This window comes from Brassica napus, chromosome C4 (genome assembly GCF_020379485.1).
Source record: "Brassica napus cultivar Da-Ae chromosome C4, Da-Ae, whole genome shotgun sequence".
NCBI classification, from domain to species: Eukaryota; Viridiplantae; Streptophyta; class Magnoliopsida; order Brassicales; family Brassicaceae; genus Brassica; species Brassica napus.
The window spans coordinates 28,467,408-28,487,993 of NC_063447.1; the positions used below are offsets into that span (position 1 = coordinate 28,467,408).

At 35.7% G+C, this 20,586-nt stretch overlaps 5 protein-coding genes across 5 annotated transcripts; all 5 read right to left on the minus strand.

Moving 5' to 3' along the window:
- Positions 1-11: 11 nt before the first annotated feature.
- On the minus strand, positions 12-1,454 carry LOC125585202. The gene is made up of 2 exons (XM_048753814.1): positions 1,026-1,454; positions 12-708 (listed from the first exon to the last, which is right to left on the minus strand). Exons 1-2 carry the CDS (start codon positions 1,128-1,130, stop codon positions 94-96), a joined length of 720 nt encoding a protein of 239 aa, XP_048609771.1. The 5' UTR covers positions 1,131-1,454; the 3' UTR covers positions 12-93.
- LOC106393266 lies at positions 1,207-3,738 on the minus strand. The gene is made up of 3 exons (XM_013833985.2): positions 2,287-3,738; positions 1,577-2,202; positions 1,207-1,498 (listed from the first exon to the last, which is right to left on the minus strand). The coding sequence occupies exons 1-3, from the start codon at positions 3,736-3,738 to the stop codon at positions 1,207-1,209; spliced, it is 2,370 nt and encodes a 789-aa protein (XP_013689439.2).
- A 991-nt stretch (positions 3,739-4,729) lies between these two features.
- On the minus strand, positions 4,730-6,526 carry LOC106395823. The gene is made up of 4 exons (XM_048753813.1): positions 6,239-6,526; positions 5,838-6,170; positions 5,397-5,750; positions 4,730-5,292 (listed from the first exon to the last, which is right to left on the minus strand). The coding sequence occupies exons 1-4, from the start codon at positions 6,446-6,448 to the stop codon at positions 5,011-5,013; spliced, it is 1,179 nt and encodes a 392-aa protein (XP_048609770.1). The 5' UTR covers positions 6,449-6,526; the 3' UTR covers positions 4,730-5,010.
- Positions 6,527-12,957: 6,431 nt separating this feature from the next.
- Positions 12,958-15,061, minus strand: LOC106393265. Its single transcript, XM_048753815.1, has one exon. It carries the CDS (start codon positions 14,428-14,430, stop codon positions 13,411-13,413), a length of 1,020 nt encoding a protein of 339 aa, XP_048609772.1. The 5' UTR covers positions 14,431-15,061; the 3' UTR covers positions 12,958-13,410.
- A 995-nt stretch (positions 15,062-16,056) lies between these two features.
- Positions 16,057-17,008, minus strand: LOC106393264. The gene is made up of 3 exons (XM_013833982.1): positions 16,834-17,008; positions 16,552-16,731; positions 16,057-16,127 (listed from the first exon to the last, which is right to left on the minus strand). The coding sequence occupies exons 1-3, from the start codon at positions 17,006-17,008 to the stop codon at positions 16,057-16,059; spliced, it is 426 nt and encodes a 141-aa protein (XP_013689436.1).
- Between the last annotated feature and the right edge of the window lie 3,578 nt (positions 17,009-20,586).

Sequence of the window (20,586 nt, forward strand, 5' to 3'; positions counted from 1 at the left end):
ATTAAAATTCTAAAAATCAATATAATTATTCAAATCCCATAACACAACATTATCACATTCATACAAACCATCACACAAGCATACAACATATCATCAATCTACCACTAATAAACCTTCACAATCATCCCTAACATATACACTATCATCATCCATATCATCACCCATATCATCAACTTCTTGGACAGGTAAAGGAGCACCACCTAAATCCTCTTCTGTTTCCAACTCATGATAACCTCTAGGTGGTGCTCTCATAACAACATACCAATTTGAAGCATCATCCTCCCTAGAGTAGAAAACCTGTTTCGCTTGAGAAGGTAGAATGAATGGATCTTTCAAATAGGCTGCTTGGTTCATATGAAGGTTAACAAGAGTGAAGCCATCTTCTTCCTTCACACCATTCGCTGTGTTTGCCCAGTTGCATCTAAAGAGTGGCACTTTGAACATGTGATAGTCGATGACCAAAATCTCCTTTATCACTCCATAGTATGTAATCATATCCGCGACCTGTCTCATATCTCTTGCACTTGATCTACACATGCTAAAGGCTTCATAAGTTACTCCACTGTTTTGTGTCTTCAGCTTGACCGCATCAGTATGAAACCGTTGGCCATTGATGATGAATCCTTTATGTGCTAAAGCAACATTTCTTGGTCCAAATGCCAACCACCTTATCTCCTTAGAATGACTATCTTTTGAGTCTAAATGAATCTGCCGCAGGAAATCAGAGGATTATCATCAAGCCGAGGTACTTAAATTATAATCAAAACATGATAATATGTACCACGAAACCAATCATCAATCTACAAGCTAACCAGTCATCAAAATACTAAAAATCCAGACAGTTTCATCAAGCTATAAGCTACTCAGACATCAATTCGCTAAAATATGGACATGTTCTTCAAGATACAAACCAGGCATCATGATACAAGCTAACTAGTCATCACCAAACAAGCTAACCAGTCATCACCAAACAAGCTAACCAGTATTTACAATAATAATCAAGAAAAGAATTTGGAGTTTGTAACCTTATTTTTAAGCCATTCTGTAAAGTGTTCAGTATGGTTTTTCCATAACAAAGTTTCATTTTTAGCCAATCGAGCATCCTTAGCTTGCAACTCTTCCAAATGCATCCTGATTTTAAATTAAACAACAGTATATGAAAATGAAATTATGAGTAAAACAAGTAGAAGAAACATAGAGAATTACTTACTCAAGAAAGGGATCCAAAGATGCCATGTTCATTAGCACATATCGATGTGCAATGTCTCTATCTTTATCTGACAGGGTAACCTCTATACCCTTCTGCAGAGGTCGGCCTTCAACCACCATTCTATCAGCCTCAACATCTTCATTACGATTAACTGCTTCTTGAACTGGTACTGATTCTTTAAGGAACTCTAAACAAAATGCAACACATTCTCCAGCTAAATACGCCTCAGCCATACATGCTTCTGGCCTTGCATAATTCTTAACAAAAGCCTTTAGTGTTTTCATGTACCTATAACTCAGGAAATATGAATATTAGTCAAACATCATTGTGGGAAGTGGATATATTGAAGAGAGATGTTGATCAAACCTTTCGAAGGGATACATCCATCGGAAGTGAACTGGTCCTCCCAACCGTGCCTCTCTTGATAAATGTAGTGGAAGGTGAAACATGATATCAAAAAGGGCTGGAGGGAAGAAGCGCTCCAGCTGACACATTGTCTCCACAAACTCTGTCTCCATGGATATAAGTTTCTCTGGGTCAATGATGCGCTGACACAACCTGTTGAAGTAACTGCATAATCTATTTATGGCTATCCTAGGACCCCTATGTAACAACCCTCTTAATGCAGCTGGTAACAAGTTCTGTACTAAGACATGATGATCATGCGACTTTAAACTACCAATATTTGGAGGGTTAACTGAAACACTATTCGCAATATTACCACAATAACCATCAGGGCCTCTAAACTTAGCTAACCTTTGGCAGAAAATGGTCTTCTCTCTCTTCGATAACCAGTAGGCAGCAGGAGGTAAGTATGTTTTCTTTCCCCTCACCTCTGTGTGCAAGTGCTTTCTGATTCCAATATCTTCTAAGTCTTTTCTTGCTTTCAACCCATCTTTTGACTTCGCACTTTGCATCAACAGAGACAATATAGCATCGGACACATTCTTTTCTACGTGCATAACATCAATATTGTGACGAACAGGCAACTCCTAACACATTAAACAAGAAACTGTTAGACATATTGATCTCTTCTTCCAGTAATCAGATAATATAGGTCAGTTACTATAGTTTACCTTCCAGTAAGGTAGATCAAAGAATATTGATCTCTTCTTCCACCGCCATAGTTCATTTGATTCTTCACACTCTTCTTCTTGTAACCTCTCATCATCTTCCAACTCTAGTCTTTTCCTTTTTTTTTCCTTCTCTAGAGGTCTACCAAAATCATTCGTAAAAGCTTGTAGTGTCTCATATATCTCAGCGCCTGTTTGTATCCTATTAGCATTCCCTTCCTCCACAGTGTTGTCAAACCAAGCTTTTTTATATCTGTAACGATGGCCAGGCGGTAGTCTCCTTCTGTTACTCATGTAGACAAACTTGCGGCTAAACTTAAGCCACCTTGCAGGTGTATCCTTTCCACATACATTGCAGGCTTGTTTCCCCTTTACTTTACATCCAGACAGTGTTCCTAAGGCTGGATAGTCACTGATACTCCAAAGCAGCAAGGCTCTGAGATTAAAGTTCTCCTTCGCAAATGAGTCATACACTTCAATACCCTCAGCCCACAAATCCTTTAGATCGTCTATCAGTGGTGCTAGGTAAACATCAATGTTGTTACCAGGAGCAGTAGGACCAGGGATCAACAAAGTCAGCATTATATTCTCAGCCTTCATACACATGGTTGGAGGCGTGTTATAGTTCACTAACAACACTGGCCATGTGCTGTGATTGGTGCTTTGCATGGAGAAAGGGTTCATCCCATCTGTAGAAATCCCAAGTCGAAGATTCCGTGGATCAGCAGCAAAGTCTGGCCATTTAGCATTCACTTGTGCCCAAGAGATAGAATCAACAGGGTGCCGCATTGTACCATCTTCAGTGGCATTGGTATAGTGCCAACGCAGATCTTCAGCCATCCTTTGTGATCTAAACATCCTCCTAAACCTGTCCTTGATTGGAAAATATCTAAGGACCTTTGCCGGAATCCCCACCTTTAACTCATTACTGTGCTTATCCATTTCCCATCTTGAAACTTTGCATCTTGGACAGCTTTCTAGGTTCTCATACTCCTTCCTATACAATATGCAATCATTCTTGCAAGCATGAATACTGTCGTAGCCGAACCCAAAGATCTTCAGAAATTTCTTGATTGCAGCTAAACTCTTGGGAAGAACATTGTCTTCAGGTAGCAAATCCTCAAGTAAAACCAACAGCTGATCAAAGTAGTTCTCCGACACACCACTTTTAACCTTGAATCTGTAAAGTCCCATGATAGCTGAAACCTTTGTGTGCTTGAGACAATCCGAGTATAATGGCGTTTGAGCGTCTCTGAGCTTTTTCTTAAACTCAATTTCCTCTGGTGCTTCATCGTCTTCGTTGTCAGTTGTCGGGTTTGGACCACCTTCGTCCATGGAGAATGTTGTCTTAAACAAATCAAACGCCTCTGTTTCATATTGAAGAACACTGTCTTCTGCAGAATCTCTTTTTTCTCCATGAATACTCCAACGAGAACTCTTATACTTCTTATCCATACCCCTAATCACCAAATGCTCAGATTGCGGCAGTCTCTACAAGGGCATAGCATTTCAGACAGACTTTCCAATCTTTTTGCGGACGAATTCACAAAATTAGTTGCTCCTTCTGAATACTCGTGGCTATTCCTACAAGAATCAGACAAAAGAAGTTAGCTTTATTTCAATCGGCGAGTAGAAATGGGATCGAGGGATTTTAGGCTATTCCTTGGAAGCCAAATCCACGACTTATCCATTTGCTTACTTTCAATCGGCGAATACAGGAACAGCTGGTTTGATTTTAGCTCGAGAGATACATGTGCTTTCTTTAGGGTTTTTTCGATTTTAGATCGCGAGACAGAAAGGAGTTTCGACAGAAAGAGAGATGTTGTGTTCTGAAATTTTCCGAGTGCAAACAGAGACAGAAAAAAATGAACGGTTGTGATCAAAGATTTGGAGAGAAATCGGACGGTCTATGATTAATCCGAGTGCAATCTTAGTAGTTGCTCCTCATTGGCTCAAAAATAAAAAGAATGGCTAAGATTGAAGTTGGGAAGACACATCCATCGGCATATGGTTTGCCACGTCTGCAATCTTGGAGGTTACTCCTTATTGGCTCACGGTATTAATTTCGTTTGAAATCTGGAAATTAATATATAAATATGATTTTGAAGCAAAAAAAAATTAAATTAAATCTTAAAAATCAAATATTCAGTTTTCCAATTTTACAAAAAAAAAATTGTATGAATATAAATTTTTTATGTGAGCTTTTATAAGATTGATCAATCTAGCTCATATGTTCATAAACACTACTACTTATTTGTATGTACAAAGGCTTTAGGGTATAGGGTTTGAACAAATGAGTGTTTATAAAATTTATAACTAATCAGTTTTGTGAAATTAAGATTACAATATCCTTTTAAGAATGAACAAAATTGTGAAATCAAGTACAATTAGGGTATAGGGTATAGGTTTGTACTTTAGGGTTTAGGGATTTCACTTTAGGGTATAGGATTTTAATTTTTGGTCTTCCCGTCTGTGGATTTAATTTTTAAAGCTTATGGTTTAATGTAAAATTATGCACTTAAGGGTATAGGGGTTAACAAGCTAAACATTTTCACACATAACCTTATATCATAATATAACACATAATTTTTGTTTTTTTTGTCTGCTAACTGTTACATAATATCATACATGATTTCAACCGAGTAAAAAAGTACCTAAACATTCGATCACACACTAGAAATACATAGCCGATGAGAACCAACTTGAAAAATGTTTCAGACGACAATTTTAGACAAACTTGATTTTGTCATTTGGCCATGCCACAACCGAACCCATTGCATCAGATATGTATTCAATCTCTGAATTTGGCCTCCAGACTTTTGCATCACCGATCTTAGCCACATCAATCCACACCTTGCTTGCATTTGGACCTAGGGGTACAAAGTGGCACAACTCATTCGGATCCGTTGAAGCTACCCTTCCTTCAGCTACCTTACGTCCAGAGTTGTTGCAATCCAAGAGAGTGCACTTCTGCTTCGGACTTCTGGTCGAACTAGTGCTGCCTGGACTCTACAACTCAAACAAGATGACAGAAGCAAGTTCCAACATCAATCAAGGACGCAACATCAATCATCAGGCAAATAAAAAAATTTAACTTCATGTCAATTACATACCACTGCTTTTTTCTTGGCTGGCTTCGAAGGTGATGCTATTTTCTTCCCTGCACATTTAGTTGGTGTTACTTCTGTAGCGGGTGTAGGCATGACTTCAACCTTTAGGACTGGCCATGCTATTTTCTCGCTAAGTGCATCACCAATCAAGAACATATCAGCGGTTGGCCTCCACAAATATGCTTGATCATTGAACACCTTCACTACTTCGACACTAACAGCATTGGGACCCAGAGGTATGTTGTTAACCATGTCTTTGGATTTTGAAGAGCACACGAGACCTTCAGCAATGACCTCGTCCTCATCATTGGTCCAATCATATATCTTGCATCTTCGATATTCACCTTCCTTGCTTTGCTAAAACAAGATTTGAAATTAGAAATTTTAGTAATGATTAGAGATGACTCAATTGTTGTAAGAAGAAAACAAGATTTGAAAATTTACCATAGATAAATCTTCAGAACAGTTTGGATCCTTATCCAAAATCACTTTATCCATTGGCCAAGATATCTTGTATCCCACAGCTTCATCAAGAGTTAACACATCCGTAGTAGGCCTCCAGAGTGAAGCTGATGCGCTTAGTGCATACTTAACTACGATAGCCACTGCATTAGGACCAATTGGTATACGACCAATTTTGTACTTCGGTTCAGCAGAGCAGAATTCTCCTTCACCAACAACAACATCCTCTGATTCAATCCAATCCAGTATTTGTACTCTGACTCCTTCTTTGAATCCACCACTACTCTCAGATGTTTCAGCATCAACATTACTTTTCTGAGAAAAGGCAACGGAAATCGTAAATGTCTTAAAACTAATTGACCAAAGGTAATGAAAAGGATTACCTTCTTCTCAGCTAATTCTCGCACCATCCCCTTTAACTCTTCAATCTCACTTTTCATTTCTGCAATCTTAGCGTCTCTAAATTGCAGATATGCTAGCTTATTAGCTGTAATCCCTCTACCAAAGCCCCTTACTCGTCCAGGTTTGTCTTTTCCCAAAACCTTGCTCACAGCATCTTCCTTTATGTTATCAGCAGCTGATGTGGAGTCCATCTGACTGTCAAGTGATTGTATTTGTTCCTGATACAATCATTTAAACACAAAATCATTCATTGCCATAGTCTATTAACTATACACAATATACAACTTCCATAATGCTTACAATAGTCTCAGCAAACTGGGGCTTCACAGGTCTGCCATCAGCATGAGTGTGTCCCGCAATCCAAACCTTGGATCTACTCACCTTACTTGGGTCTTTACTCTTTTTTTCTATATGAAAACAAACATATCTCACTACCATTTTAATCTAACAAGCTGATGTACAATATGTAGATGTTTGACTACTCTTTTACCATATCATCAGCTAAACGAAGCATTCCTTTGCGGCTGGTGGTGTGAGGAATCTGATTTCTTCTCATCGCTCTGTACTTGTTACTCGTTTCCTACAATATAAATATGACATTGATTATATCCATCAGACATGACCTTTAAGGATGAAACTTACTTAGTTGTAGATAACTCACTGTGAAAGATTTGGTAGTCTTACTCTTAACCCAAGTGTTCCACAGTTGAAGGGATGGGATGTTGCTCGGTTTTAAAGCTATTCTCTCAGCTGCAGTCTTCGCCACACGTACTTGTGACACCAGCCTCGACTTCCCAGCCCTCCACACATTTCCCAGCTGCTTGAAAATAACAGCTTTCTGCCACTCTTCTTGCAAGTTAAACCTCCCCTGCATCACAATAATCAAGTTAAACATGTTTATAATTTCATCTTGCGGTTAAACAAAACATACTAATATATATACAAACCTGAATTTCTTCCCACATTGTTGCTTTAGTCGCTGCATCAAGTTTTCTCCAATCGGCAAGTGTAACCGGAACATGTTCCCTCACAAGAGGACCAAGAAACGACGATAGTGTTACTGAACCAGGTCCAACATGCTCACCAATGTCATTGAATGTGACCATAATCTTATCATTGGGATTTTCAGCCACTCTACGCAACTTTGTAGGTCCTCTTTTATTTTTTTTTGAACTTCCTCCCCTGCTAGCTCAACTCCTTCAGTACTAGGAATCTCATCATCTTGCGCAGTGCCATCTTCTTCCATATCGCGAGCTTCTTCTTCGCAAGCTTCCTCTTCGTTCCCTTTCTCATTAAGAACTCCATCATCTTCCATATTGGCCGGTTCTTCTTCATTCTCTTTCCCATTGAGATCTCCATCTTCTTCATTCTCTTTCCCATTGACATCGCCATCTTCTTCATCCTCTTTCCCATTGACATCCTCTTCATCGTCTTTATCTTCTTCAGACATTGACTTCTCAGCCTGATCATCCTTATCTTCGGGTGTTACATCTTCTACTTCATCATCCTGAGCAGGTGTTACATCTTGTACTTCATCATCCTTAGGAGGTGTAACATCTTCTACCTCATCATCGTCAGATGGTGTTACATCTTCTATGTAATCATCTTCAGCAGCCACTTTCTTGATTCTACTACTTCTTCTCGTTGGCGTTAAAACTAAATTCTTTTTAGGGGAAGCCGTTTTCTTTGCTGTTCTTTTCTTCACTTTTAGTTGCGGTGCCTTGTCCTCTTGATCTACTACCTCCAAGCCTTGATTACGTCTACTCCGACGAGAACCAACTTGTCCTCTTGTCTTTGCCATTTCTGAAACTGATAAACAAATCCAAAATCAAATCAAGCCATTCGATCAAAAAATCTAAACCCAAAATCAAATCGAAACCTTCAATCATATTCAAAATCAAACTGAAACCCACAATCATATTCAAAACCTAATCGAAACCCACAATCATATTCAAAACCTAATCGAAACCCACAATCAAAATCGAATCATGTGTTAACGCGGACATGCATGTGAAAAGAGATTTGAATCAAAGAGAAACCCAAAATCAAAGAGATTCGACTCGAGAGAACCAGTCTCTATTCTAAACTCAGAATCAAATCGAAACTCATACCAATTGAAGCTTCGACTCGAGAGAACTCTGAAGAACTTCGATGAGCCGGTTTTGATTTTGAGGAATGTGAAGAGAGTGAAGTGAAGAGAATGAAGTCTCGGTTTCGATTAATACTTAAGTTATTTTTAATATATTTTTTCATATACGATAGCATTTAGTTTTTGATTTGCAATGGTAAGGCGCCTCCACTTACCAAATTAACGCGGCTGAATTATTTTATTTTCCCGCGACTACAAAGATAGCTTATACATTTCAAAAACGCTATTATAAAGGCCCGTGTTTATATACAATAGCAGAGAAGCAAAAAACGCTATGCTACGACGCTATTAATACCCACATTTCCTGTAGTGAGTTGCCGACAGAACCGACGGAATTCCGACGGAAAAGCATCAAACCGTCGGAAATTCGTCGGAAACTGTCAACGGTAATAATATTCGTCGGAATTCCGTCTGAAATAAAACGGTTAAAAAGTTTCCGTCGGAATTTCATCGGTATTTTCCGACGAAATACCGACGACAAGATAAAATACAAAACTTAAAAAACACTCGCGTAACGGTTATATACTTTCGTCAGAATTTCGTAGGAATTGTCTGACAAAATTCCGACGAAAATAAAAAAAATAGAAAACATATAAAAATGTCACGTAACGGATATATTCTTTCCTCGGAAAGTGGTGGGAATTTCGTCGAAAGTTACCGATAAAGTAATGATCGTCGGTATGTCGTCGGAAATTACCGACGAAATACCGACGAAGGCGAAAATAAACAGTTCGTCGGTATTAGGTCAGAAATGCGTCATAAATTTCCGACGAATTTCGTCGCCGTCGGAATTTCCGTCAGAATGTTCCATGTTTTCTTGTAGTGAAAACTTTTTCAATAGCCAATCAAGATTTTAGCAAAAAAGTTTCTCTAAATAAACTAGTTTTTACATGATATATCAACTTTTAAGTGAAAACCCAGAATCCATGTTTTCGGTTTTTGTTGAAGAGCACATAGCTTCTTATATACATTTTATTTAGTTTTTTGTTAATATTAATATAACATGTATTAACATTAACTAAATGTGTATGTTCTAAATAAAATTCACATATAACTTTTTGTCTATAAGATATATTTTTAACAATAATGTGAAATAACTTGTTTGTATTTCATATCTGTAAAATAATTTATTTATATTTTAGTATCAAATAAGTTTTTAAAATATAATACTTATAAACATTTTAAGTTTTTAAAAAGATATCTGATAAATTTTAAAGGTAACTTCTAAAATAACAATATTTTGAAAACATCAGTCAGCACACCTTCAACCCAAATTGGTTAAAGTAAGAAATTTTAATCAACTTACCTCAAATGAAGGTGATTAAAATTTCTTTACATTCTTTTCCGACTAGCCACTTCTTACGCCATATTTACACATATTCTTTAGAAACCAACACCAAGTTACTCTGCTATGTGTTTAACACTCTGCTACATTCTAATAACATAAGCCTTAAAAATTATTTCAAATTTTAAATAATTTAAAAATTATCTATGTTTTTAGAATATAACTACTATTCAAAAGATAAATTTTGTTTCAATATATTTTATATTAGAGTAAAACAAAAATTGTATGCCTTAATTTTTTAATTCAAAAGTTATTGACGTGAGAATGATTGATGGATTAAAAATATCTAGAGAAAAATATTGGAAAACATCTTAGATCAAATAACAATTTTGTTCAACTTTCTTCTGTTTTGTTATATGCACTTTAATACATACTAATTATACTAGATCCGGTGTCCGCGCTCCGCGCGGATAACACGTTTAATTATAGTAAATTTATATTTAATTGGTATTTTTTAGTTTAATAAAGTGTAAGTTAATTTTTGTTTGTTGTAGAATTAACCATAGAATTTTTTCGTTTAAGAAATTGTAAGTTAATTTTTTGTAAACAACAGTAAGTTTGAATAATATATTGTGTTGAGCTATCAATTTCCGTGAGAAAAAAAGTATATGACTGTGCATTTTAAATTGACGTAGGAATCGGTAATGTAAAATTTAAAACAGTTGACTGGTGTTGTTTGCTGCGTTGTTGTTTGATTCCATGTGGAGTCTTGGCATCAGGCTTAGGATAGTAGTTTATTCCTCTTTTGGAAGCGTTGTATGATATCAATATCGTGGTCAAACTAGAAGCGTGATCCAGGTGTGGTTGTGAGTGATAGTTTCCCTGTAAAAATGAAATATTTGTAAGCATTTAGTTTGACATAAACTTTATGTTTAGTTTATTACTTTCATGTAACTGTGGAATGATACTTGTAATGATTGCGATTTTGTTTTTCTGGTAGATATGCGATTTAGCTCCCTGAAATTAGCCGCTTCTTTGTCCCATATAGTTAGACGTACCAGTTTGGAGCTACAAAATGTTTTTTTTAGGTGGAACACAAATATTATTTAATAAAATGTTAGTACCTGTGTAAACGCAATCCAATGATAATCTTTGTATCTGTGTGCTTGTTATATATATCGGTTCCTTGGATGAGGCATATTCGGCCAACAACATCTGTGGGAATAATTTGTTCTTAGTGAGAAAAAAAAAAGAAGTTATTGGTTTGCGAGACCTGGAATGGTTTTTTTTTTTACCTGGGAGGAAGTTGGTTGCACTTGCTAAGCTGATCAACTGGGGGTAGGCGTTGGGACCATAATATGTATGAAGGTATTGGTGGAATGTTTTCTTGAATCAGTGTAATAATTGTTGTCTCATTGATATTGATTATGTATGGTTGAACGGTAAGCCGGTACCGTTGGTTATTGGGAAGAAGATTAAAATATCTAATGTGATAAATTTTCCGTTCCTCGAACCGTCGGTACATTTTGTCAGACGTAGAAATAGGCACCCTCCCTTCCATTTTCTGTTTCTGTTGAGTGGTTAGAAGCAATTTCCAATGTAGTTGGAATAATAAAAACATAGTATTTTTTAGACAAACCTGGATGTCGAGACAAATGAAAATTGTTCCTAGGAAAGCATTTTTGTTTTTGTGATTTGTGATGGGCCACATCTAGGGGTGTCAAAATGAGCTATAGCTCATGAGCTGGCTCAGCTCAGTTCAATTTTTCATGAGCATGATCTCTAATTTTTAGGCTCATTTAATAAATGAGTTTAATGATCGAGCTTAAATTGGATCACGAGTTATATGAACGATCTTTAATGAACATGAGCTAACTCATGAGCTTGGTCGTTTTATACTTTATATGTATATATATGGATGACTTCTATTTTTCTTATGTAAGAGATAATAATTTCTATACTAATCATATTTATCTTATAAAATATAAAACCAAAAAGTAATAAATATATACTAAAATGTAAAATATTGATATAAATCATCATATCATATATCTTTAGAACTAAAATATAAAACTAAATATTCCTAAGACTTTCATGCGGAATATATATCTTTACGATTTGAATAGATAAAGAGTTTGAATATGAATCATCACAAGAGTTTTATGTAAAATATATTTTTGGATCACTGATTTAGCTTTGATTTAATATATTATTAGGTCTTGGTTTTATTCAGTATTTAAATATTAACGCTTTGGATTTTTAAATTTTAAATTATATTATAAAAAATATTATTTTTTATTTTTTAATTATTTTTATAATTTTTATTTTTTATGTCTGATCGCGAGTCAGCTCATTTAACAATGATCTAGATGATCTGAGTTAGAGTTTGTATATTGAAGCTCATATAATAAATTAGCTCAGCTGAGCTAGCTCATGAAAGATCCGAGCTCACCATGAGCTGAGCTGAGTTGAGCGAGTTAGATCATTTTGACACCCCTAGCCACTAGGCCTGAGACTTTTATCCGAGATCCGGATTCGATCCGAGATTCGATCCGGATCCGATCCGAAAATCCGGATATCCGGAGGGGCCGAATCCGGATCCGGATAATAAAATGTTGGATCCGTTAAAGCTGGATCCGGATCTGGATATCTTAATTTTTTAATCTGGATATCCGGATCCGTAAGTTTTATTAATAACTATTTTAAAAATAGTAATATCTATATATAAAAACTAATTGTATTTAATATATTTTTATTTTTATAATAGTATATGTAAATTTTATGTAAATTTTGTAATATTATACATAGAAATAATTAAAAACATTATATATTTTTTATTTTTAAATTATTTTTAATATTTTATATATATTGTTATTATTATTTTATTTATTTTCATGATCCAAATCCGGATCCGGATATCCGCCGGATATTACAATTTTTAGAAGGATATCCGACACCCGGATATCCGAGAACCCCGGATCCGGATACCTTAAAATTGCCCGGATATCCGATCCGTCTCAGGCCTACTAGCCACATCCTAATGATCCTAACGATTATTAGTTGCGGTCTGAGGTTGTCGCTTTGGTTGTTGTGATCTTCGGCTGCATGGTCTGAACACATAAGAATGAGAATTATTTTGTATTGCCCATTTTTTATAAATTTTATATTTTTTTGAAGTGAACATTGTTATAGTTTGTTTGTTTTTTTTTAAAACAATTGTTGACATGGTTATTTAAATGAGGGCGAACCATGAGTATGAATATATTTTTTTTCTGTTTAGATAAATATGAATATGTGTTAGTAGGTTATCTATTTGATAGTAGGTTTAAATTTTCATCAAATTTTATTGTGTTTCTGTTTGATAGTAGGTTTAAATTTTCATCAAATTTTATTGTGTTTGTGTGTGGCATAAGTATTTTTTTTTTGGGCGGTGAATTTTAAGATTAAAGGGAACGTTAGCCAGTTCACACAGTTCAAAACAAAATAGTTTGACAGTATAAATAAGTAATTGTCCAAAGGGAATAGAATTTGGTAGCTAACGGAAAAAAATAAAATAAGATAAGACGTAGACGATGTCTGCGAAGTATATTGTGAATGGTCTTGTAGAGCTGGGACTTTCTATTGCGGGCGGACCTATTGTTATAAAAGAATTTCGTTAGTACACCTTCATTATTGAGTTTGGAGATTTTTGGTCGGCAGACTTACTCGTTGCTTGCATCTTATGGTATAGAAAGTTGTTCGTGATTCCGGGGAGTCTGTTCTGGGTGAGCATCTGATCGTGATTCTGGGGGAGAGAGAGAAAGGAATTTAGTATTTTTGGATAACGTTGTGTATTGTGTTGCAAATAATAGTGGATTACCTGGTGAGTGAGGTAGACCGTTGTATATTTCTTTGTAGACTATGTTTTTAACTCTTCCTATCTTTTGATCCTTTCCTTGTATAATTTTGAGGCCTGACTTGGTAGTAACTCGGGAAAGACCAACATAGAGCTGTCCATGAGTGAAAACGGGTTGTGGCAAATACAATAGGACACATTTCAAACTCTGACCCTGACTTTTGTTAATTGTCATTGCGTAACATAGCCTGATTGGTTGCCGCCTTTCAAGGGTGAACAGATGCTTAGTTACTGATTCTGATAGCATGATTCTTGGAAGGAACACTTTATGTCCAATATGAGAGCCTGTAACTATTTCACCTTGGATAACAAGCTGACCTAGGTAAGTCACAATCAGACGTGTTCCATTGCATAACCCCTTCTTTTGATTTAAATTCCTTAGAAGCTTGAAAGGAGCACCCACTTTCAATGTAAGCTTATGTGCAGGCAGGCCTGGAAAGCTCAATGAATTTAAATACTCCACTGGGTACAATGTCTCGTTGTTTTCAGAGTCGGTGTCTATCATACCGAAGCTATCGGAACTGAGATATTCCTTTGACACACCGTCAGCTTGAGATATCATGTATTCATTGATCTCATCCACCGTTTCGTTCCTTGGTGTTAGGATAGCCATTTTTGTATAGTCTTGCTTGGTTCCTTTCCACTGGTTAGTTCGCCCATAAGTAGTTTCTAGTATTTGTTTGTGAGAATCTGAGCTGATCTCCTCAACCAACATTCGGTCAATAGAAATGAGTTGATCTTCTTCATCTTCATCTGATTCATTTACCTCATTAGGTAGAGGGTTCCCATCGCCAACCCTTAGGACGTAGTTGGAGAACTCTTTCTCATCTTCATTGAGGCGCATATTCTTCTGGAGCGTGAATTTGTGGCATGATTCCCATAAATATGAATGACTTATGGAAGCAGAGACAATATCAGCTCAGGTGTCTTGTGGGATGACTGGTAAGATCTGTCTAAAATCACCTCTAAGAAGAACCGTTTTTCCGCCGAATGGGAGAGTTTTGGCTTTGGGATCATGCAAAGAAAGAATGTCTCTCAAGGACTTATCGAGGGCTTCGAAAGCATGTCTATGTGTCATAGGTGCCTCATCCCATATGATTAGATCTGCCTTTTCTATTAACTCTGGGAGCATAGTTCAAGGTGTAATGTGGCAAGTTGACGTGGCCTTTAGATCGAGTGGGATATTGAAACGTGAGTGGGCAGTTCTGCCGCCGGGTAGTAGTAGGGCTGCTATTCCAGATGAAGCAACGGGAAGGACTATCTTTTTCTCTGATCGCAGTCTTGAAATGATTGTCTGGTATAAAAATGTTTTACCTGTTCCTCCAGCCCCATAGACGAAAATTAGCTTCCCATAGTCGTCCTGAGTCGACTCAATAATTGCTTGATAGACGACCAATTGTTCACTGTTGAGCAAGTTGTACTCGGTGTCATGTCTACTCTTCTCCTCGGCGACATTATACTGAAGCTCTTGTTGCCACAAAGTATTACCTAGCTCTTTAAGTAAGAGAGGATCAGGAGTAGGCATTCCTGGAAAATCAGTAAGGGTGTGTTCTTGGTTCCGCAAAACCTTCTCGAGTTCAAGTAATGTATACTGCTCGAGCTTAGTATCATCTATTTCTAGCTGCGCATGTTTGAATTCCTTACGTTTCTTGTAGAGGATGTCCTCACTCAGTGATTTCCAGCACTTATCCCACAATTCCTTAGGGTTAGCAACATGACAATAGATAAGGAACGTGACAAACATTTCTCGTAGCTGAGAAGGTGTACCCCATGTGTTGATTTCGGCCATACATTCGTGCCACTCAGCATCATTAGCGAGAAGACCTCGTGCGTAGCAAGTGCTTTTGAAATCGGGATATATGACCCCGTTGAACGTTTTAAGCTCTGTATAACTTCTTGGGCCCTTCACTTTGTTTATCAGTATCCTCAAATAATAACGATCGCCTGAAGCAGGATGTACCGTAACAACCCGACCAATTGAAGTTCCTCTCTTTCACTCTGACCAGACTTTTGAGCTATTGTTCCATGTGAAGAACTCAAGAATCTGGATATACGTTAAGGTGCGGGAGAATTCGGATGTTCTGCATAGAACCATCCACTCGGTAAACATAGTCTTTTCAATGCATGGCTTGAGAATAACTCGGCTTAAGTTATCTGTATCTTTGATAGTGATATTATGTTCACCTTCCAGATGGACTACCAACTTCATGACAGATGGTTGGCGTTTATGTATAGAATAAGCGAAAGTCCTCCACATGGATTCGCAAGCTGATAAGTATCGACAGTCGATATACTCTTGTATCTCATTCCTCGCTTTCTTGACCTTTTCCTTGCCTTTCTCGGATGTCTGCGGGTCGATTCCTTTCTCGGATGTCTGTGGGTTGGGTCCTTTCTCAATTAGAGCTGTCGCCATGTCGACTCCTTTTGTGATATATTTGAAAAGGTACTTTAGAGCGGATGTTCTATTGCACTATTCCACATTTATATGAGCTGCATACTTCTTGAGGATTTCTATGTTATGAGGGATGACAGAAGCATTATCTAAAAGAATTCCATCCTTTAAAACATTAGCATTTTCGTTCTTGCGGCGACGATATATTATGTACCCAAACTTATCAATTGATGTAGACTCAATAAATGGGCGGGGAAATTTCTTCGCACACACATGATTCTCCATACATGGTGATCGAGGTCTATGGACTCCACATGGCCCATGGATCATGTGCTTTGCAACCAAATCATAGGCTTCAGGGTCGTTCTGCTTGTCAGGAAGTTCGGCCAAAATAATCTTGTCAATTTCTTCTGGGCTGGGGGTCCTTGAGTGGTCTCCAAACCACAACAAAATATGTGCATGGGGAAGACCTCTTTTTTGAAATTCAATCCTATGAAGAGCTGATATAGAAATGATTTCAATTAGTTTTATGAAGCAAAATGTGAATTAAAATTTTCAAATTAAAGAGAGTACCTGCTGTGTATGGAGCGAAGAATGTACCCTTCTTAAAATCATCTAGCAGCTGGTCTAGTTTCATTTTGAAAACTCGGCACTCAATATCTGGTCTATCATTCGGGTTATCACCATTGTATGTTGCCAAATGGTCTTTTATCTCTTTCCAATTTGGGTTTGCCGTCATTGTGATGAATAAATCTGGATTTCCAAATTATCTGCATATCACCATTGCGTCATGATATTTCTCAATCAAATAACGGGGCCCACCAGTAAAACTTGGTGGTAGAATAAACCTCTTACCAACCGTCCTCGCATCAGTGTCACCTTTTCCAACAGCATCACAAACATTACTGTATAATTCAGCCCTCAGAACGTCTTGATTGTTCCTTGTCCATCGAAGACGGTCTTCCTCAATCGTAGAATATACATCAACAACGTATTGGTGGAGGAGGCGCCCAGACATAATGAGTGTCATTCCTTCTTTTAACCGAGTTTGTATTTGGGAGGCATAAAATTTCCGAATACGGAGAAATTGTCTTGTCCTCGAGCTTCCTTCCTCTAAATGCAAAGGGATTTCGGTATTGAAACCATACTCACCATAAGGGAATAAAAGTAGGTACTGGAGGCTCATGTATAGTGGATGATCAGACACAGATAGTGTCTGACATGTCGCCAACAATAAGTCCAGCTACCTCATTTGATTGAGGTAAGTCGTATTGTTTGCCTTTCCCTTTATCAGATATGAGACTGATTGTAAAATCTTGTTCAGAGTTCGCCTCATTGCGATCTCGAACCCGCCTAAAAACCTTTGCAAGGCAATTGTTGGCATCCATCATTTCTATAAGGACTTTTAATGTGGCTTCGTCTGCTTTTCCTTCAGAGGTTGTTTGACCTAAAGCTTCGAGCCGATTCTTAACTTCGTTTGCCGTATCAAAAATATAGAGCTGTAGGTAATTGGGTGGTAAACCTGGCTTAGGAATGAGGGATACGATACAGTGGTAAGTCTGGCCTTGAATACGGAATGTAAATTGCCCTCTGCCGAAAACAACACTGTAATCTAATTTCGCTCCAATAGATGTAAAAGCTAGGAGGGCATTGTAGACTCGGATTGTCTCGCGAAATTGTTTACATTGCAGTAGCTTTTCCAACACAGGTGGAGGTTGTCTCAGAGGCGGAAGTTTTATCTGTCCTTGGTTGCAACAAATGCTGAAGTGTAACTCCTTCGTTTTAGGGTCTCTTCCGGTGCTCTCGGATTGCCAAACCAAAGCACCACATGATGGGCATTCTAAAATTGGGTTCGTTCTTGTTTCAGAGGAGGATGATACATCGGAAGAGGCTGGAAATATTAAATAGTCGAGAGACGACTATTAGATGATGATTTAATAGTTATTAGGAACCAGTGACAACTCCATTATCAGGCAAGTGGTTAGTTGTCCCGATCAAAATACTTTTTTTTTGTACAACAGTTTTTATAAACGACTCCCTAATAAGTTTGATTTCATATCCGTTTTGACATCTTATTTTTCCTTATTTAACCTTCCGTAAATTTAAGAAATATGTTAACATAATGATTATATTAATATTTTTAATTTGCTCTATTTATAATTTATTTTTAATTTTTAAATTTAAATGTCCGGAAGTTCTTATCTCAGGAAGTTCTTATTTTTAACTTTCTATTTATGATTCCTTCTTCTTTGAAGTAGTTTGTTCTTTTATATAAAATGTTGTAAAATCGTATAGTCACTTTTATTGGAAAACCAGATAGGAAAAGGAAAGAAAACATAGTAAAATTGTGTATGTAATGATTCTCATGGGTTGTTTTTGGGTTTAACTTAATGGTGTCTTTTTACTTGTGTTTTACTTTTTTTATTATATGAAATCAAACCAATTATTATGTGTTATATTAATAATATTACATCTACACATTATTAAGTTGTACCGATGGTTTAATATGTAAACATAAAATGTATCTAAAGTAGGGAAATATGTACATTTTCCTTTAGCTCTGCCGAGTTGTCGATTTTGTGCGGGCGTAGATGCGCTAGGTCCTATAAACAAACTTGTTGTTAGTTGCTCCACATAACTAATTTATTTTATTGTGAAGCTGTAGTTGTACTATTTGATGCTTATCTTCTATCCTTTTTGATGTACGTTTTGATAGTAATATTGCCCTCCGCATTCCACGTGCATTTTTTCTTGCCACTGCATGGATTTAAATGTAAATTGTGTGTTAATAATCAGCTAGTCTATGTTGTTATCATTTTGGAATCTATGTACCGTGTAACGCACAAATGTCGCAGCCACCTACGGAAGGTACATTTTTTCCCATAAAAGCATTATTAGTAAAATATATGTGTGAACTCAACAAAACCACAAAACCATCGTAAATATATTAATATAGTATTAGTTTTTTGTAAGATATAGCAGGATAACTCACAGTCAAAGAATTGTGGGGCGAAATGTTGTGGCACAGTTCCTGCAGATGGAGCTGTTCGGAAAGAAGTAGAATAAATAAATGAAATAATATAGAACATTGCTGGATTCAGTGATTAAATTTTGTGTATACCTTTCACTTTATTCCGTACTCCTAGCGGCCGTCCACGTTTATGTTTCGTTGTGTTTGAACTTGATGACTCTGATATTGGAAAGAAGAATATTATTAATAAATAAAGTTATGATTATAAAGCATACACAAATATATTAAATAATTGTAATCCACAGAGAACTTGATAAATGAGTGCGGTGTAAATAATATTTAGAATTAAATATCAAATACTAAGAGCCTCAATTGGAACAATAAACTTCCTTGAAAAATAATATATCTTTGTCAATCAGAGAGTATTAACCGTCTAACCGGCTAAAACAACGGAAAATAATTTGTTTTGGGCAATTTTTTTGTTGTATGGTTTAGAAACATATTATAAACAAATCAAATTAAATAAGATGTAAAAAATTAAAAATATATTAAAACTAAATATATATAAAACAAAATTGATGATAAATATGGTCAAACGGTTCATGATTTGTATTTTAAAATAAAAAACACCACTACTATATAAAAGGAAGACCTACATTTGCGAAGAACTTTTATATTTGTTTTATTAGAGTTTTGGATTGAAAAATATTATGGTGGATCTCCATTATAATTGTTTGCAATTACGTATAAAAACGTCTATAGAAACGTCTCCATTATAATCTCCACTAGACCCTGGCGCGCGGGTATGAATTTTCAGTTTTTAATTATTTATTTTATTAAATGATGTATTTGTATTACTCGTTCATATTATATTCATTAAGTAAATATATTTTTTTGCATCTTAAACTATCTATTTTTTTACGAATGTGTGATATCATATAAAAAATATAAAAAATGAGTATAGAGTTAATTAGATAATTTTAAAAACAGAAATTTTTCTTTCGTGTGCGATATCATATCAATAATGATCTGCCCAGTTCACAAAAATCATGATTATTTTATGTGTAATTTTTTTTATTTTGACCATTTCCTTAAAACTATATTAAATTTTACATATTTTAATTAGAATATTTTTAATATCTTTACCTTTTTATTTGAAATGCAACTCAATATTTTTTTAACAATTATAACAAAATATTTAAAAAATATTTTTAGAATTTGTTTGAAAAATATAAAAATTACATTTTAAATTAAAATTATCCTAAAATATGATAAGTTTTGATGTAAACGAAAACTCAAATTATGTCAAAAATAATGATATTCAATGATAATAACAATTTTAATTGATTATTTTTTAAAAAAATACATTTACAAAAATATTGTTTGAAAGAAAATTCATTTATCTTTCAAATATAAAATGAAAATATTATAATTAAATAATAAAAAATATAAATAAAAACCATAAATTTACCAAATGACAACTGAGTTATATTATGATAAAATTTTCTTTCTAACAATTTATGAAATGACAAATGAGTTATGAGCAAATAATACCGTATAATTTTTAAAAACATAGTAATTCTTAAATATTTTTTGAATAAATAATTATTTTTAAATTTAATCAACTGAAAATAATA

Coding starts and splice junctions, on each gene's coding strand:
- LOC106395823 (XM_048753813.1), bottom strand. CDS start 6,448: ATGGACTCCACATCAGCTGCTGATAACATAAAGGAAGATGCTGTGAGC. Junction 5,751..5,837: donor GTTCTGAAGATTTATCTATG/GTAAATTTTCAA, acceptor ATCTTGTTTTAG/CAAAGCAAGGAAGGTGAATA. Junction 5,293..5,396: donor CAGCCAAGAAAAAAGCAGTG/GTATGTAATTGA, acceptor TTTGAGTTGTAG/AGTCCAGGCAGCACTAGTTC.
- LOC106393264 (XM_013833982.1), bottom strand. CDS start 17,008: ATGACACTCATTATGTCTGGGCGCCTCCTCCACCAATACGTTGTTGAT. Junction 16,732..16,833: donor CACTGATGCGAGGACGGTTG/GTAAGAGGTTTA, acceptor TTGGAAATCCAG/ATTTATTCATCACAATGACG. Junction 16,128..16,551: donor CTTCGCTCCATACACAGCAG/GTACTCTCTTTA, acceptor GAATTCTTTTAG/ATAATGCTTCTGTCATCCCT.
- LOC125585202 (XM_048753814.1), bottom strand. CDS start 1,130: ATGCATTTGGAAGAGTTGCAAGCTAAGGATGCTCGATTGGCTAAAAAT. Junction 709..1,025: donor CAGAATGGCTTAAAAATAAG/GTTACAAACTCC, acceptor TTCCTGCGGCAG/ATTCATTTAGACTCAAAAGA.
- LOC106393266 (XM_013833985.2), bottom strand. CDS start 3,738: ATGGATAAGAAGTATAAGAGTTCTCGTTGGAGTATTCATGGAGAAAAA. Junction 2,203..2,286: donor TTGATCTACCTTACTGGAAG/GTAAACTATAGT, acceptor TTAATGTGTTAG/GAGTTGCCTGTTCGTCACAA. Junction 1,499..1,576: donor TGGATGTATCCCTTCGAAAG/GTTTGATCAACA, acceptor CCTGAGTTATAG/GTACATGAAAACACTAAAGG.
- LOC106393265 (XM_048753815.1), bottom strand. CDS start 14,430: ATGCGCCTCAATGAAGATGAGAAAGAGTTCTCCAACTACGTCCTAAGG.